General features: G+C 36.7%; 1 protein-coding gene across 3 annotated transcripts; it reads right to left on the bottom strand.

Moving 5' to 3' along the window:
- Positions 1–2,093: 2,093 nt before the first annotated feature.
- On the bottom strand, positions 2,094–18,559 carry LOC121420670 (SUMO-specific isopeptidase USPL1-like). 3 transcript variants are annotated; one of them, XM_041615335.1, is made up of 7 exons: positions 18,475–18,558; positions 10,533–10,775; positions 9,080–9,289; positions 7,657–8,570; positions 7,120–7,245; positions 5,474–5,643; positions 2,094–3,901 (listed from the first exon to the last, which is right to left on the bottom strand). In XM_041615335.1, the coding sequence occupies exons 2-7, from the start codon at positions 10,575–10,577 to the stop codon at positions 2,508–2,510; spliced, it is 2,859 nt and encodes a 952-aa protein (XP_041471269.1). In that variant the 5' UTR covers positions 10,578–10,775; positions 18,475–18,558; the 3' UTR covers positions 2,094–2,507. The 3 variants fall into 3 exon arrangements, with proteins under 3 accessions (XP_041471269.1, XP_041471275.1, XP_041471282.1); XM_041615341.1 differs by having other exon boundaries at positions 10,545–10,775; XM_041615348.1 differs by lacking the exon at positions 10,533–10,775 and having other exon boundaries at positions 18,475–18,559.
- Positions 18,560–19,886: the final 1,327 nt, after the last annotated feature.

Below are 19,886 nucleotides of genomic sequence, written 5' to 3'. Positions count from 1 at the left end.
ATAATTTTACAGAAACCAAACTGTTGAGGTCACATTGATTATTGAACATACCAAGTAGTTAGATTTTCATACAAAAAATAGCAAAATAAGAAGATACAAATACATACTATTTATACATATAAAGCGATCACAACATAAACTTTTACATCCTGAGAGCACTTCTGTTCATCTCCAAGATTGTAGAACTCCACTATAAGACTACATTTAAAGGACAAGTGCCATTAATTATCCACCATCATAGTGCTCAAAGTGATCTAGTTAGTTTCTACAACAGCTGCACATATAAAATTGAGGTGACTTGCTTGGGTATCATTTGTAATTAATTCAACTAGGATATACATACTGTATGGGCTTGGGATTTGGATGTACATGGAACCGACATTGAAGGTTGATTTGAGTCCTTACTACAATAATCCAGATAGCAATTAAAATTTGCACATTTGCAGATGAAGGTCCTTGGGCATAAACTGGAATATTGCTTTTTAAACTGTTGAGATGAAAATGATTATTCATATTTAAATATGCTTGTGTTCAACCATATTTGGAATTTGGTAATGGGTCAAATGAAAGCCAATTAGTTTTAGTGGACAATTAATTTAAGTTATTGACATATCTTGGTCATGCAGTGGATCCTTTAAGAGATAGATATTGCAGATTTGTTAAAAAATGAATGATTTATTGAAAACTGTGTATATGTCTAACGGAAAAAAAAAGAAAGGTCATTTGTGAAAACTTCCTCTAGTGGCTAGTTACAAAATGGCTTATCAATTGACACCCAAAAACATTGGTCAACGCACTTTACACAAAGCTCATTGATTGATTTATGATTGATTGCGTGAATCAATTAGCAATCACACAGGTTGATTGTATGAAGATCAATTGCTATACTTTTGTGTGACAGAGCACAGATGTAAATAAAAATTGTACAATCAAAGAGAATGAGGCAACTGTCACTATTGAGTTCCTACATGGTTTCAAAAGTCTAGATCATGCTGAAAAGCTGAATTTAAACTAATATTCATCTAGTCCACAAAAATGTGTACAAATCCCTACCAAAATTAGTAGAACATCATCCCTTATTTAAATGACTTTCATTTCTTTATCAGATGTTTCCGGCGAAGTAATTGGTTTGATAAACATGTGGAACGCCTCTGGCAGTCTCACCTGCATTACGCGAGTTGATACAGCTAATGTGCAGACTTTGAAAACAGCTATTGAATAATCATTCACAAAAGAAAAGATAATAAAATACTATGTCCAGTCACCCAAAATGGCCTTTGACCATAATCATGTGATCTAAAACGTGTGCAAAACAATCATACTTGATTACCCTACATCTATGTTTCATGAACCAGATCCATAAACATTCTTAGTTATGAAACCAATTCGACAAATACCTCTAACATGGCCAAAGTTCATGGACCTTAAAAGACCTTTGATCTTGGTCATGTGACCTGACACACACAGGATGTTCAGGATACATGGCTGCTCTTATGTCCAAGTTTCATGAACTATGTCCATAACTCCATATCATTTTAAAGTTATGACATATCAAAACTTAACCTTGGTTAAGATTTCAATGTTGACAACACCGCCGCCATTGGATAAGCGGCGCCTATAGTCTCGCTCTGCTATGCAGGCGAGACAAAAATCTTAACAATAAAATTTCCAGTAAGTCGTATAAATTCACAAGCATACACAGATTCAGAAAACTTAACACAGACAATGCCTCATTCCTAATTATTCTTTCAATTATATCCAATTAAATAATTTCATGATTTATGTCAATTTGAAATTCATACATTTACAAAGTATGGGGGAGGGGTAGCCATTATGCTCCAACCTTAAGATCTTGATCGTGACAGAAATCTGCACAATGATAGAAAATGACAAACTATGGGACTGCATACCTAAATTTCACTAAATCAATGTTTTATTTTATGAATTATTTTGTGGTAAGCCAATAAACAAAGAACTTGAATTGCTATTCAAAAAATCTAAATGCTTTTCTTTTCTTTTTTCTAAATTTGTGTGAATTATGGTGTTTTTGATTTTTTGTCTTCCAATGTTCTTTTGATAAAAATTGTTGAAATTTTTATGATCATAAACATGAAATCATTTAGTTTTTAATCAGTGAAAGTACAAATAATGATCAGTTATGAATTTTGCCTAAAACAGATTTTGCATTGGATTTGGACATTAAAGACCATTTTTTAACATTATTTGGTCTTACATAATGATGCGTAATTTCATGAGATTAAAGAAAATAAATAAACAACGGTCGCCAAACCTATGGCATACAATATTGAGATGGGGACATATTTTTTCACAGCTTTTCATATTGAAATTGGCAACATAACTACAATCTGGTCACCTTGTCTTGAATTACTTATTTTCTATTACATTGACAAATTATGGATAAACCAAATCTAATGATAAGAACAACCCAAGAGCAATAAAAGTATGGACAGATCCTAAATTAAGTATCCACTCAAAGCATGTCAACATCATCTAAGCAGATCTCGAAGGAAACAATCATCATCTTCACTGGTGACCTGAGGGGCAACAGCCTGTGTGACATCACAAGATACAACATCCAGAGCCTGGCATAGAGCATTCATTGGATTGTTCGGGCTCCCTGTTTCAGGATTGTCCGAGGGTCCCCCTGGAAGGTTCTCATTTTGAAGGCTTACATCAGAGCATGCACTAGGACTTGAAACAGAAGACGATGGAGTTAGCAGGATGCTAGATTGAAAGTCATCCTCTTGGATCTGACTGACATTACCTTCATGACCTTCAGTGTTGCAATTGCTATGGACATCATCAGCAGCTGGTTCTTTCTGCTTCAAATAGCCTGAAAACTTGCTGGCAGACCGTTCTTTGAAGGCACTGAATGAGTTGAATTTCTGTCGAGGGATCCTCAACTTTTGAACCCTTTTAAGAACAGAGGGAAGCACGGATCCTTTTTCTGTCACGAGCTGGGTTGTACTACCTGGCTTCTTGTCTGGCTTTCCTTCCAAGTCTTCACTTTTGATATCTTTCTTTGGTATCGAAGAGTTGATGTTCAAGGAGTGCAAGGTTTGAAGCACAGAGAAATTGTTGGTAACTGGAGTGTAAATCGCCCGTGGTTTGCTTGATTCTTTGACAGAATCTTGACGTTGCCGAGTGATCGATTTTGTGAAATTCCCAAGAAGTCCAGTGAGCACACCAGGAACTTTCTCAGGTGGCTTCTTCTGGTACTTTGCTTTGCTCTGCAGATAGCTGGCAACACTCCTTCGATTGCTTGTGTGTCCATGATCATCAGATTTTGGAGATGCAGCTGCTCTCTCCCACTTCTCATTATTAAGTTGATCTCTGAGTGACAAAGTCTGTTGTTTTGACACTTGACTTCCAGGTCTGCCAGTTTTCAATGCAGCAGAAGAAATACTGTCCTTTGACTCCTGTGAAGAACTGGCTTGGGGCAACTGAAACTCAGGAGATTGGGGTGGAGTACCGATGGATAGAATGCTAGAAGGTGGCAGTGGTTCGCTACGTTTATGAACCAAGTAGGAATAGTCTGACTTCCTCCTCGCCACTTGTTCTACAGAAGAAGTACTGTTAGACATAGCAAGCAGAGATGCACTTTGTCCAATGGCCGCAGGGCAGCTTCTTTTCCTAAGGGGTGCGTTGCAAGAAGTGCTCTCTGTATCATGGGTATTCTCAAACATGTGATCATCGTCCATCTCTAGAGCTGCCTCCTGTATGCTAATCATCTGCTGCTGCAGGTCAACACAGGAATAGCATTCACTGTTCTGTCGCTCCCAACCAACCAGATGGATTTCAGATGGAGGGATTGACAGTTCAGGGGACTCCCACAGGCACACTGGTGAGGAGAGGCCATCACACTTGATCCATAGCTCTCCTGTTTATACAGAAATGGGGATAAATGTTAGATGTGTTTGAACATATAAGCAATTCATTAAATCATAAGCAGTCAGTAACATGAAAGTTACTATATTACTGAAAAGTGACAAACTGATAATTGTTAATGTAAACCCTTAGCTAACCATGTAAAAAGCAAATGACTCTCTTTTTTTAATGTTTCATAATACATATTTGAATTGGGCTAAGTCAAACGGGCGGTCCACTAGTGACCAATCCATGCTGCCCCTCACTGGTGAAAATTCTTCCAGACCAGTGGACCGCTGAAATAAAGACGTACATAGAAAATTCAGCATCTTTAAAGACAATGGTCTGTACTCTGAACTCGGGTTTAATTGGCCTGGTCTACGGTTGTGGTTTAACTATGGAAAGCCAATTGTGAAACAGATCTCTAACAATACAGGTTTGATTTATCAGCTCATCTGTTACTCAGATCATTCATATCTGTATAGGAATAATAACTTAATCAGCTTTCTTTGCCAATTTTGCATACTGAAAGAGTACAGTGAACATAAGAAAAATTAAATGTTTACAAAACTTGGACGGCTTTGGCTTCTCATAATTTTAGTACAGAGTTAGACCATGGCCTAAGTTAAACCAGACTTCAGAATGCACAGACCTATGAGAATAAGCGACCACTCACACGTACTTCTATTTTTCTAAATCAAAACTTTCACACGATACTACATTGCAAGCGTTTAATCATCCAAGTAGAGCGACGGACATTTCTTATCAGGATTTCTCAATTTCTTGCCAGAATTCATTGGCCCCAAAAGTTATAATCTTGGTGCGTGGGTGCTGCCAATTGATCATATTTGCAACTTCTAGTTTCTTTGCTGCAATTCTGCAGTGAATGAGTTGCAAACACACACAAAAAAACATAAAATATTATAACATGGGACCAAAAGCTTAGCTCCAACCCAATCTTATAACAATCCGTTTCTTGTAAATTGTGAATGTTATAATATGGTAGATCGGTTGTTTGGAATGATATTTCTTTTCTATGATTCATGTCACCCCCCCAGTAATTAATGTTATGTTTGTTAGAGAATGAAGAATGCATTAAACGAATGATATGAATGCAGATTAGAAGAAAATAATAAATCAAATCAAATCTTGAGGATCAGGGTAAAATTGTAAACAAATTTGGCAGCCTGCGTCAAATAAGATAATAATAAGACCAATAAATTCAAGCACAAATATTGAGAAATCCTGCATGCAAATCATTTGTCCTTGGTGCAATTTATTTTTTTTCAGTTTAGGTTGAAATGTGATATGAATAGTGAAATTTAAAAGCAGTTTATGTTGGGCTCCCAAAAATCAAAGTGGAACCTGACGTGTCCATCCTTACTGACTGAGCACTACTATTAACAATTTCATTGAAATAGAAGGATAACAAAATATAAAGACAGACCAAATCTGAATCCTCCCTTCTGCGATAAGTATTCTCATGTCCGACTTTTAAACCCAAGAGATATCAATGAAATTTTCATGAGGGAACTTGAGAGTGCAGAAAGATGGTTCCAAACATTATATCAGAACTTGTACTTACTGGAGGGGTCTCGTATCCAGATGACAAAGTGGTTCGGATGACGGATGTACTGAATGATGCAGCTCAAGTGGTACTGTTGTCCATTATGTCGGAAGTTGGGTTGAAGCCAAGGTAACTCTGTTGAATTGCTAAGTCCATTGCTGAAATGGATCAGCGGGCAGGTTGGCAGGCTGTTGTTAATCAAAGGAAATGATATACATGTAGTAGTTATAAAGCAGTAGAGATATTTAGACTTGTACAAGCTCGCTCTAAAGGTCAAGTCCACCCCAGAAAAATGTTGATTTGAATAAATAGAGAAAAATCAAACGAGCATAATGCTGAAAATTTCATAAAAATCTGAGGTAAATTAAGAAAGTTATGACATTTTAAAGTTTCGCTTATTTTTCTCAAAACAGTGATATGCACAACTCAGTGACACGCAAATGAGAGTCGATGATGGCTCTCACTAATTTTTTTTTTTATTGTTTCAATTATGCAATATTTCATTTTTTTATAGATTTGACAAGACCAACTTTACTGAACCATTTAGTATCAAACAATGCTAATTCCACATATCCAGGGAAGAATTAATCGTTGTTTCAATTGACAATGAGCAGAAAATGAATATTTCCTATTTCATATAATAAAATACAAAAGAAATAGTGAGGATGATGTCATCAGTCTCATTTGCATATCAAACAAGATGTACACATAACTGTTTCAGTGAAATTAAGCAAAACTTTGAAATATAACTTTCTTATTTTATATCCGATTTTGATTAAATTTTCAATGTTATGCTCGTGGATTTCTATTTTTTTTATTCAAATCAATTTTTTGATGGGGTGGACTTGTCCTTTTATAAGATTATTCATGTAAACTGCATGCCATACATGGATATGATAAATGATCATGTACATGTATTTCATTACTGTAATACATTTGTCATCTTTGCATATTATGCGCTATATAAATTTCAACTATTATTATTATTATTAAGTACAGGGGCCCGTTTCATAGAGCTGTCCATAAGTTACGAATGACTTTACGCACGACTGTCACTGGTGACCATTTCTTGTGCTAGATGATATCCCTATGTAACCGATTTAGCACTTAGAACAGGTTCCAGTCGTGCGTAACTATACAAACAGTTTTATGAAACACCAACCAGGTAACAGATCAAAAACTAAAATAAGAAAAAAAAAATTCAGTTGCACAGGTCTATTGAGTTAATGACAGATAATTCCATAAAAAAGTCATTTCTAATATTTGCAAGTAGGTATCCCCAAGATCATAGCAGGCTGCCTACTGATACCTATTAAAGCAATGCCTTTCTTTAATATCTTTTTTTTTATTCATAACACAAAGGACCTTGGATCAAAAACATCAATTCAATTTTCTTTCACATTTCAACTGATTTTTTTTCTTCACATCACGAGTTGGTAACCCTCTAGTGCAGACATGGTGTCCATGTAAGATAGATCTTTGTGATTATATTACTGACGAGTATATTAAACAAATATGGAATTTGGATGACAGAGAAAATCATCACACCCTTGCTGCTTTTCATACCAGCCGGTTTATTGACCAAGGCCTTCAAGAAGGGTAGGTAGGAATGATAATGTCCACTGTCGTCTTCAAGAACAGTCATATATTTACATAATACGTACCTATGGTAGATGAGGCGACTTGATTGATTTGGAGCTTTGCACTGCGGGCATGGGTGATACATGGTGAGATTCTGCATACTGAAGTCTTTGGCAGTTGAGGTGACAGAGGCAATGACATTCCGATGTCTGTAAAAAAATAAAACAAGAGAGATTAAGGTAAAAAAATCTTTTAGTTTTGTAAAAAAAAAAAAAAACAGTGTATTTTTTTCTTTTCTTTGATAAAATTGCAATTCATCAACAGCTTCTATCCACTCTTCAGAGCCCTCATTTTTACCCTGGCTTTACCCAAGCTACCATTCCGGTGTACACACATTTCAAGAACTAAATCGTAGTGCCAGCCATCCATTTTAATACTAAACCTGGATTGAGTGGTTTATTGCTGGAAGAAATTATAAATATTACGAGTGGGATTTCAACCCACAACCCTCTGAATGACTGTACGCCACACCATAACAGTTAATATTACAGTGTTTATAATTTTGCAAATCAAACTATTATACATGAAAAAAGAGTAACAACAAAGCATCAACTACTTACACTGTAACATTTGTGAATCCGCAAGAGAAGCAGTAGAATTCCTTCCTGTAACGCAAAGTGAAGTGCTCTTCTGTGACACCATCAAGTCTCAGGAGTGTTGGAAGGGCAGAGATGGGACTTTCCTCTTTGTTTTCTATGCATCCAAGTTTGGGCTTCAGTATCTCAAAGAGTTCGTTCCGGAGGGTTCTAAGTAACCTAAGAGAAGTTGCAAGTTTGCCAGTACTGGTATCCCGGAGGAGAGAAGTTTGTTTGAATGCAATGCCATCGGGAGACAGAGTTGCTCTGTCTGAAAGAAGAGGATCTAAAAGTTTATCAGTCGAATATTGGGCACACATGTTACTGTTTGGTAGTTTCCCTTCAATGAAATAAAGAAAATTGTCTGAGAGCTCTGAACGAACCAGTTTATCATTCTCTCCTGCCCTATGGAGATCACTCTCGAGGTATGCTGATAAAAGTTCTACATCAGAGGTATCTGTGGGTTGCTCAACAGATGTTGAGTTATTGCTGTTAGGTTGTTCACAAAAATTCTGCTCAGCTGCTTCAATTACAGTCCTAGCCATATCCTGGGCCGAATCAAAACCATCACATAGCGTCCTCAATGGGGATGTTGCGCCAAGTGCTTGATGACATTGCCGAAGACTTCTGAACTGTACCAGCAGGAGCATGCATACATCCAGCCAACACATGCTATTTTCATTTTGCCATTGTACAATACCTCTGTGAGCGAGTGGAGAGACTGTTGCAGACAAAGGAGCTTGCGGCTGTGACAGGTTGTGTTTGTTTGGAGGATTAGGAGCATCAAATTTTTGCAGACTTGTGGCTCGTCTCTTACGCTTCCTGCACTGGATGATGTCTGCAGCTCTTCGTTCCACAACTAGATGAGAGCCAGGTGCCAGTGTTGGTAATGATGTACACTAAAAAGAATAACATTGACAAGCAGTTTGTAAGTGAAAAAATAATGTTGCCTTCACTCTAGCAGATCCCAACAGAAGCTTTGTGGGCAGTATTATTATATTTTCTATCTAACAACACCTGATATTAGGACAAGGTTCACTGCAAATCAAAACAGGCATTATCTGATGATTTGAGAAAATTAAACACAAAGTGACTGGGTATGTGTACATATAATCCCTATATTTTCATCTACTATCTTACAATTTGAAAGGAGTAGGGGGGACTTGCCACCTTCTTTCACACCACAGTAATTGCCAGAGTAAACCTATGATGGTTGAATGACTGTAAAGTTTCTAGACTGGGGATACCTTGATTATCATTTTAGTTGTCTTCTTTGGTCCACTCCATTCTAGAAATTCTGCTAAAAAAAAACTGTCTATGACCAACATCACTTCCAGGTAAAAACATTCAGAAGAAATAAACTTAAAAATGGCATGAACATTCAATATTTGAGGATGAATCTTCTCACCTGCTCATCGTTGCACACAAGAACAGCCAGCTCGTCACTGATCTGCATGTAACTAACAGCATTCCACTCATCTCGCTTCATGCACTCCTTGCACCAATCAATGTCCTCTCTTTCTATCTCCTTCTCCAGCTCGGCGATGGGGCCATTGATGGATGCAGGTGCCATGGTGACCTTTTTCTTACGCCCCCTTCTTCGGCGACATTTGCCCACCTAATGAAGTGAAAAGAAAAGAACATGCAAAGTCAAAACCTGCTTCAGGAATTGTGTCACTTAGTCATCATTTAATGAACCTAAATCTTAAAATTAACACAGAATTATTTGGGTTTATTAAAGAGGAATAATTGAACTTTACAATCCAACATAACCCATCATTTTCCTAGTATACAATGCATAAGTGTAATCCATGATAAAAGGATATGTAAATGTTGTTTGGGGCTGCATTTTAAAATATGGATTAAGCAAATTGTGTTGTACAAACTATATACATGTACATGTATAAAGCTATTAAAAGCTACACCTATCTTGGTCACAGGTCAGATTTTGTTCCAACCACAGCATGGATCTACATGTACGTCTACTCACTAAACAGTACATTTCAGAAAACATGAAGGTTCTACTTCAGACAAAGATTTCTGCCTAAAATTGTTTGGATTTCTTACTTTAATAGTTTTAATCTGCCATGTGTAACCAGTCCACTAAAGTATATGGTCTCAAATCACAGGGGATTCTAATTCCATTAGTGTCAAAATTAGAAACCGAAGAATAATTGATTGATAAATAAAATCCCATGGATTCGTATGAGCGTCAAGTCATATAAGTTTTTTTTTGTTATCACAAATTTGCACATATCATCAACCTTGAAGGCAGTCACAGAATTGAAATTCCAATATTTTTGTGAAATGTACAAACAATTGTACAAAAATGTACAAAAATGTTTCTGCAGAGTGCGCTTTGACCATGTTGACGGATATGCTACACAGGACGACACAGGTATATACTGTAACTGTTTTTTTGGCTGTCTGCAGGTGAAGTGTACTTCTTTGCTGACACAGCAGAATGACTTTGTAAATGTAATAGCAACAATAGTTTTGCCTTGCATTTGCATTCAAGCACTGACAATATATTCATAGTGGGACTACCTTCGGCAGTGAAATGCAGTGGCTGGATTTATATTATCAGTTAGTACTGCTACTGGAACATGCATATGTCCACATAACCAGCACGGTACAAGTACATGTTAAGAAATGTACACTTGCATAATTATTCTTTACATATCAAGATCAAACACACCTTGTTTTATTGAAGCTACTTTTGGCTTTGAGACACAATATTCAGTCACAAAGCTAAGCTGCTTTTTCGTATCGCCCATTTACATGTATCTAGCATTGTAAAAATATGAAAATGACCTTTTCATGTATTCATTATCATAATGTACCATCTTCAATGTATTGACCTTTGACCTTACCGCCTTTGGCAGGCTAGGCTTGATATCAGCCATGCAGACAGACGTACAGACGGACCAACAGACGGACTTAATGCTGCCCTTGCAGTTGGTAACGTGAGACCAAGTTAATGGTCATCAAACACACGGGACCAAAAGAGGTGGGACCATACCACACCTCTTAGTGTGGTTAAGGCGACAGCTTCTTCTTCCTGAGCTCTTTGCTCCACAGGCAAAAAAATACAGCCAGAGGAGCTATGATAAAAGAGAAAGTGTCAAACATGTTTTAAACAAAAATCAACGACATACAGTACTCTATAGGCCTGAACAACCATCACAGTATATAAATAATAAATGAATTATGTGATATCAGCACAAATACCGGTACACCACTGAATACTTGCACAGCCACAACTAAAAAATATAAAAGTAGGCCTAAAGTCACAGTTATAATTGTAGTGAAAAATCAAATATTGATGATTTGATACTATAAATCACTGGTTGAAAATGAATCACTGAACTAACAAAAATACAGTCAATATTCTAAAATAAAAAAGCTAGGAAGCACCATTTCAACACATTACCAGCGTTGGCAATATTGAAATGCAATTGCATCTCATGGCTAAAACTGAGATCACATGATGAAACTTTAGCAAAATATAATTTAATCTTTAATGTTAAGTTAGATTAAAGAAATCATTGGCACTTGCATTGCAGCACCTTGCGGATGAATTTTACTTTTTTTCTAGTTCAACTGAGATAGGCTAATAGGCCAATAAATATAATACACAATTCATGATATTTATCGACCGATGCAAGTATTTTTACGATTCATGGTACTTATCGGCCGATGCAAGTATTTTTAAAAATCTAGGTTGGCACTGCTCTATTTAACCCTCTATAGACGCATTGCGTCGCTAGGATTCCTAGCGACGCAATGCGTCTATAGAGGGTTAAATAGAGCAGTGCCAACCTAGATTTTAAAAAATACTTGCATCGGCCGATAAGTACCATGAATCGTAAAAATACTTGCATCGGTCGATAAATAACATGAATTGCCTAGGATGCAATCACAAAGAAAACAAGATGGTGACAATAACATGTAAGTAAAACGCTCTTCTACTTTCATTATTTTTCTTTGCATTTTGGCCAAATGTTGCCAACCAGCATTTTTGCCCATTTACATAAGTGTTAACATCACATTCTAAACATAACTAGCAGTTTGGCGCATTATTATATTACTATAGACGCATTGCGTCGCTAGGATGCAATCACAAAGAAAACAAGATGGTGACAATACGCTCTTCTACTTTCATTATTTTTCTTTGCATTTTGGCCAAATGTTGCCAACCAGCATTTTTGCCCATTTACATAAGTGTTAACATCACATTCTAAACATAACTAGCAGTTTGGCGCATTATTATAGTTGCCCAATTCGTTGGTGCGTGTGAGCCAATGGTATCCTGACCTAGGCTTCATGGAGAGTAAGCCTACGTATAGTAGATGACTTTTACTCTTGGGTCATTCCATGCCAATTCACCCAATGAACATGCAATTTTTCACCCAACCCTCTCAGAATTCATTAGAATCAGAATTGGTAAACGTAACATTCCCCATGGCCCAAGCACACACACACAAAAATTAGTCAAATCGGTCTGTCGGTTCTCGCGCTACGGCCCGCTCTTTTCTCCTTGTTTTGACAGAAATGGGCGCGACCTTCAACTTCCAATGGCCATTGCGTCGTAACGTGTCGACCAATTTTCACGAAACTGGTACCATTCAAAAGGAAATTCAGAGAGGAATCCAAAACATGCATCAAATAACGTATTGGAGCACCTTTGACCTTGAGTTTGACCCGGACAAAAATAATTGTTTAACTTGATTTTCCTGTATGTTAATTATTAGTATGATATTGACAAAATATGTTAAAACCAATGATATTTTATTTTTTCACCTTTTAAAACTCTTCAGAAGAAACAAATTATCTGATCTGAAATTTCACTCTAGTCCCACATACTGATATTCATGTTAGTACAGTGTTAAAGGTAAATGCTAGTTTTGGTAACGATATCAAAATGAGTTCGTACAGAATCCAATGAAATGACCACCAAAGTGTCTGTTTGTATAAATAAATTGCATGTGCCAAAGGATTCTGGAAGAAATTGTGTAATTGCTGAGAAATCAGCAAATAAGCACAGGATTCGGGTAGAGCGTCGGGTGCGACGCTCTAAGCAATAATTATACATTGTCCCACGTGCGCTTATCTGTGTTGGGAATCTTCGGTGTGAACATTTTTCAGCGTAGATTTCAAGATTCACAAAGTTCAGTTAATGTAACTGTACCAGATCTAGATCCTCGATGATATACTGACAATTAAGCCTTGTTTTACAGACTTTCTCATGAAATCAGTGTTACTGCAACTACTGGAATTTCTCTTTAACCAGTCCCATGATACATGATTTCTTCCAATCTGAAGTTCCAGTATGCAAACAGATGAAAAGAAATTAAGCTTTTCAGTTAACAAATGAAACATTCAACATTTATAAATAAATGCTCATGAATACATTTTGATGTTGGGCAATATATACTCATTATTAGAAAACTGCAGGGAACTACAATATCCTGCTTTCTAGTAAGCTGTACTCCCCCAAAGTGGATACATCCTTCAGATCCCTGAAGTATCATACATTCTTGATGATTTTAGAGATGGATGTCTTTGAATAATCGATTGGAGAGATAATATTAATTGTTTCACACTATCCAGCAGGTACATTTATCCATCTTTACACTGCACCTCTAAGAAAAACGCAGTGTCTGACTTTTTTCTCCAATTTCTATTTCTTTCCAGAAAAGTAGTCAGTAAGCCACTTTTTTTCACATGACACATCCAGTTTTCCTAACTGCTTTCGGAAAAGCAACTTTTAAGTAATCGGCAAAATACAGTATCTACATTTTTCACAAGATAAGATATTAAGCATTACTATTTTATTTCTCAAGTATTCCTTTATCATCAAATTATAGAATGCGTATTTCAGGCCAAAACCCCCATACAAATTTTGTCATGTTTTGAGATATTGGTAAATGTAAACTCCTCAAAAAAAGTTTGGAAATCTGATTTTGACCTATAATTCCTTAACGGTTTTAGTAAATATCAATGTGTAATTCATATCAATGAATAGATCATGTAATTTTCTTTAAAATGATAGCCTATATGATTTGATTATCATTCAGATGGAGGTGCAGTGCCTTGAAATGTGGGGCAAGGTCAAAATTCCAAAGTTGCAAAATGACACAATATTGACAGTCACTGTTCTTTTTTCAGTAATTTCTTTTGTTTTCATGCACCTTAACATCAACATTAAAGGAAACCAAAACACAAAGAAGAGAAGTAATCTTATTAGAAAGAGTAAAATGAGAGGAACAATTAAAAAAAAGTTTCATCAAAATCGGTTATGAAATAAGCAAGTTATGGGAGTTTGAAAACTCTTGTTGTACTTTCTATGGGCATCCTCAAATTGGCAAACGTGCTTCAAAATGGCTGATTTTGTGGACAACTCTCCATTCGTTTTATACACAAATTTTCAGATTTTCCTCATTATCTTTCAAATTGCATCTTGCCTCCTGAGCACAACATATGTCATGGGAAAATATAATCCGCACCATATATGTCAAGGTCAGGAGGAGATAATGTGAAATATGTAAAATAAAGGGGAAAATCTGAAAATATGTGTACAAAACAAATGGAGAGTTGTCCACAAAATCAGCCATTTTGAAGCACGTTTGCCAATTTGAGGATCCACATAGTAGTACAACAAGACTTTTTAATCGTCCATAACTTGCTTATTTCATAATCGATTTCGATGAAACTTTTTTTAAATTGTTCCTCTCATTTTACTTTTTCCAATAATATTGCTTCTCTTCTTGAGTTTTGGTTTCCTTTAACATGAAATCAAACATACCTCTGCACAAGCAAAAACAAAACAAACATGCATGCATACTTGCCAACTTTAGAAAAAAAAAAGAGGAATCCATTTTTCACGCAGAGTAACGAGCGTGTGACATTTTGCGCGGGAAGGGTGTGGGGGTACCCCCCTGCCATGGTTAGAAATTTTTGAAATTTTAGAACATGAAATGGGGGGCTTTCCTTCACTTTTTAAGTGCCTTTTACCGTCCACAAAGAAGAAAAATTTCTTAATTTTGTCCCAGTGTAATGAAACAGGAAAATCAACAGGATTCATTTCATGAAATTGTACCAAATTTTTTTACTTCAAAACATGTATTTCCATTACAATAATAACTGGATATTCCTCAGAATACTCCTTGTATTTCTAAATAATTTTGGCTTTATTTCACGAAAACAGACCAACAGTCTAAATGCATATGTAACTTACACATGAACTTAGAAGTTAAATTATGCAATTGCAAATGCACCGGTACGGTACTCACTAACCCAGGGAGCTCCAACCCGCAAAGCGGGCGGGCCGCGACTGGGCAAGGTACTGCAGGTACTGCCACTGCCCACTGCGCTCATGCACTGTCTGTATAACGATCGGAATCACAGTCACAACTCACATTCACAATCCAAACGACGCATTGGCAAAGGTATCCAGTTTCCACACACTAAATTTGTAATTTTGGCTTTAAAATTCCACGGAAAACTATATCCTTTGGCCATTAATCCGAATCGTTGAGCTGGATCTTACGTTTGCACACGTATGCACTTGCAGCGCAGTAACCCACGGAGCTCCAGCCTGGCGCCCATTGTTAACCCAGCATGGGCCGAAGCTCCCTGGGTTAGCAGCGAGGTATACCATACTCGCGCTCGCGACGTCGCAGCATGCATTGTATTTGCACATGTTGTCGCGCTAGCTGTGTTTGCTCGCGCTTCTGTAATGTGCGCGCCACGTGAGATAGGCAAAATGGGTTTGAGTAAACTTTTACATTGCACTCTATAAACATATGGTCTTGGATATGAGATAGGCAAAGTGAAAAACTACACATACAAGAGTGTGTTCAGTTAGTGGAAAAATAATGCTATTTGGGATATCGCGATATCCAGGTGTCCGCAAGCTTCAGATTGGTCTAACCTTCGCTCCAGCCACCTTTTCAATATTATCAATGTAAAAATTAATGAAAATCAGAATTATGGGGTTGATATTCGTAATGCGGAATTGGCAATAAAAAATCGGGATGATTCCGCCAAAATCGGAATGGTTGGCAAGTATGTGCATGGGTATTTCAAACAACGACACAAACCATGTTATCTCACAGAACCATCACTACAGAAGCAGGGGCTTGGTTTGAATGGATTTTCATCTCTAATGACACAGACAAAAGAACCATGTTCTGTATTGACCCTTTATGATTATTTCTGCTCGTTTTGCAGCTTTCCAATTCAGACCTCATCCAACACTTTTGAATCCTGCTCTTTTCATGATGGCATGATCATAACAAGCATGGTATCATCTAGACCAAAAGCTTCGGTCTCTGTTTTGTTGGTTGTTCAGCTGAACTCTGTTGGCTTCACTCACTAAATACAGAGACCGAAGTTCTAGCGCGATCTGTACAGGGGACTCAATGGCCATATGTTTATGTACTTAAGATCGGATAAAACGAAAACGGGGAAGCGAATTTGCGCGACAGCCAATGTAAGTCACTGTTTTTGTTCCTTTCAACTTCATTTTCTCTGTTTTTTTGCAATTAATGCCAAGAGGGAATATAAATTTGCATTTTTGTTGCGTTAATTTTCAAAATTTTTATTCATTAAAGACAAAAATTGAAGAACCGCGACGGGGGGATTTTGCATTGCAAGTCCCCTAATGGTGGCTGCACGATAGCGAGCCGTCTGTGTACGAGGAGAAATAAAAAAATGTTAAAAAACTCCTCAAAACAGACGGCTGCCAGCTGTCTAGGTATCATCTTAAAGAGAATTAAATAATCCTTTGAATGATATCAAATATGCATTGTGTAAAATTGGGAGTTGGGAGAAAGAAATGGTCAAAACTCAGATTTCCAAACCCTTTATGCTCGTTTTGCAGCTTTCCAATTCAGACCTCATCCAACACATTTGAATCCTGCTCTTTTCGTGATGACATGATCATAACTAGCATGGTATCATTTTAAAGATAATATATTATCTTTCGAATGATGTAAAATATGCATTGTTTACAATTGAGAGTAGGAAGAAATTAATGGCCAAACACAGATTTCCAAACTTTTTTGAGAGGTTTAGATTTTAAACAAATTCTCATCTCAGTTTCCCATGGATAAATGCAGCCAGTAGGCCTACCCACAGATGAAGAACATGTTAATTAAACTCATTTTTACAAGGGCACCTTCTGAGTATCTAAGGCTCGACATTAGCGGTGGCCCGGGTACACCAGAAATTCATCTCGGGTAACCATTATTGAAAAAAAGCGCAATTTTTCTCCCGATTTTGCATGCATTTATCAACTTTCTACAGTTCAAATTGCAAGCCAAATTACTAGTCATGCGCCCTTTTTGTTAATCTACACACAAAGATTGCATAGTCATGACTAGTCTTGAGGACGCAATGATGATGATTTTTTTAGATATGTCATATATTTCTTCATCATTGACATCTTGACACTCTCTCCATAGTGCCTTCAGCGAACGACCAAAACAAAGATGGATTCCCCCCAAAAATCCATCCTTTTAAACCGAAGTTAAGAGCATTCATTTAATTTTATTAATTCTTACACCTTCCTACGCCTAATGCGTAGGAAGGTTTTAAATATTACTATTTAAAAATTTAAAAAAATGAAGATTTCTTACCTAACTGATGCCGCGTAGACCCCTCGTTCCACATGTCAACAACGGAAATACAATAGCGTCAACCCTTGAACCGCTTATGTATGACGTACTTCCGGAAAGCAATGCCGTCTCAACGAACAATTTAGAGATAAAAAATCTTATTTAACAAATATTAGAATTTATTTCGTGATCATAAATAATTCATATCAATATATATAAATTATTTATGATCACAAAATAAATTTTAATATTTGTTAAATAAGATTTTTTATCTCTAAATTGTTCGTTAAGACGGCATTGCTTTCCGGAAGTACGTCATACATAAGCAGTTCAAGGGTCGACGCTATTGTATTTCCGTTGTTTACATGTGGAACGAGGGGTCTACGCGGCATCAGTTAGGTAAGAAATCTTCATTTTTTTACATTTTTAAATAGTAATATTTAAAACCTTCCTACGCATTAGGCGTAGGAAGGTGTAAGAATTAATAAAATTAAATGAATGCTCTTAACTTCGGTTTAAAAGGATGGATTTTTTGGGGGAATCCATCTTTGTTTTGGTCGTTCGCTGAGAGAGTGTCAAGACGTCAATGATGAAGAAATATATGACATATCTAAAAAAATCATCATCATTGCGTCCTCAAGACTAAGTCATGACAGTATGTAGGCAATAGCCTACACTACAGTAAATATTATTCGGCAGCGCTGCTGTCTGCATGAGCTTTGCATTGCATGCATAAAACCACTGCAGCTAGCTGTGCACTAAGTCTAAGCACTGTCTTCAGTATATGACAGCTTATTAACAAGTCAATGATCATCAGACATCATTGCGTACTCAAGAAGACTAGTTCATACTCCAAACGTATGTTATAGATGTAAGTATTGTCTAGCTAAAAACAAAAGAAAGGAGGAAAAGGGAAAAGAAGGTCTCGACTGGCGATTTTATTCATAATTAATATTCAAAGTTTTCAAACCCTGACCGGGAATACCATTTATAAAATTTCCTATTCATTTGGCAGTAAAGCCCACTGCCACTGTCCTGGCACCGCGCTGCGTCGCGTGATCGTGACAAAATGTAATAAAAAAAACCTAGACACAAACGTTAATAAACCAGAAATATTGATCGTAATAACCCAAGCATTGTCCTAGTTCGTAAAACATGTATCGAAATTGTAAGAAAATACCTTCGAATTGCAGATGCAAAGCAGAAAAGGCTGCAGTCAGTGACAGGTCGCAGTTGATGTCCAGATTACCAGAAATCGGTCGACGACCGAAAAACGTGGGTATGGTAGCGCGCGCTGGCAATTACTTACGCGCGTACGTACTCCGCGGTGCCTATATGTATACAACCAAAGAGCTTCCCTTCAAAACTTGCTGGCTTATTTTGAAATTTCAGTGCATGCAGATATAAATGTAAGAGAAACAGAAAAGTTAGGAATTTGTCAGACTCAAAATCAAACTTTTTTTCAAAAATAGAGACAGTTTTTAGTTTGTCAATTTTCTTAGCATAGCCTTGATAGCTTCAGCCAAAATGGGTTTGAGTAAACTTTTACATTGCACTCCATAAACATATGGTCTTGGATATATGTTTCATGGGCGGCTTTACAGAAAGAACAAACTAGTCTTTTCTCTTAATTTTCTACAAAAATCATTTTAAACATATATTGCTCTGTCAAGTAACTTAAAATAAAAAGAACGAATGCTAGAACATACATCTATATGCGCGGTGCTTCAGGGCTAAAACTTATTTTACTATAGTAGTAGATCTATTTTTTTTCTTCCACTCATATAACATCCCGGTATAATCTCTTATGAAAGTAAAATACAATGGCTTGTTGTCATGGATTTTTTTGCTGTCCACGATCCCCATGCCACTCCCGCCGTATACCCCGCCCTGCAAGCACACGTAGTGCAGTCTGCAACTGTGTATTAAATTTTGTCTGAAGGAGAGCAACAATTAAAGGTCAAGTCCACCTCAGAAAAATGTTGATTTGAATCAATAGAGAAAAATCAGACAAGCACAATGCTGAAGATTTCATCAAAATCGGATGTAAAATAAGAAAGTTATGACATATCAAAGTTTCGCTTATTTTTAACAAAATAGTCATATGAACGAGCCAGTTACATCCATGAGAGAGTCGATGATGTCACTCACTCACTATTTCTTTTGTTTTTTATTGTTTGAATTATACAATATTTCAATTTTTATGAATTTGACGATTAGGACCTCCTTGCCTGAAGCACAAAATGTTAAAATAATGGAATTCCACGTGTTCAGGGAGGAAAGAAACTTCATTTCACATGACAATGATGAGAAAATAAAAATATTTCATATTTCAAACAATAAAAAACAAAAGAAATAGTGAGTGAATGACATCATCGACTCTCTCATTTGGATGTAGCTAGCTCGTTCATATAACTGTTTTTGTGAGATGAAGCGAAACTTTGAAATGTCATGACTTTCTTATTTTACATCCGATTTTGATGAAATTTTCAGTGTTATGTCTGTTGAATTTTTCTCTTTTTATTCAAATCCATAGGCGGCGGAAGCGGGGGGGGGGGGGGGGGTGGGGGACGTGTCCCCCCCCCCTAAATT

Source organism: Lytechinus variegatus, chromosome 1 (assembly GCF_018143015.1).
Source record: "Lytechinus variegatus isolate NC3 chromosome 1, Lvar_3.0, whole genome shotgun sequence".
In the NCBI taxonomy this organism is placed as follows: Eukaryota; Metazoa; Echinodermata; class Echinoidea; order Temnopleuroida; family Toxopneustidae; genus Lytechinus; species Lytechinus variegatus.
The sequence above is the reverse complement of the archived record's forward strand: the minus strand, read 5'-3'. Positions and strand labels throughout refer to the sequence as shown.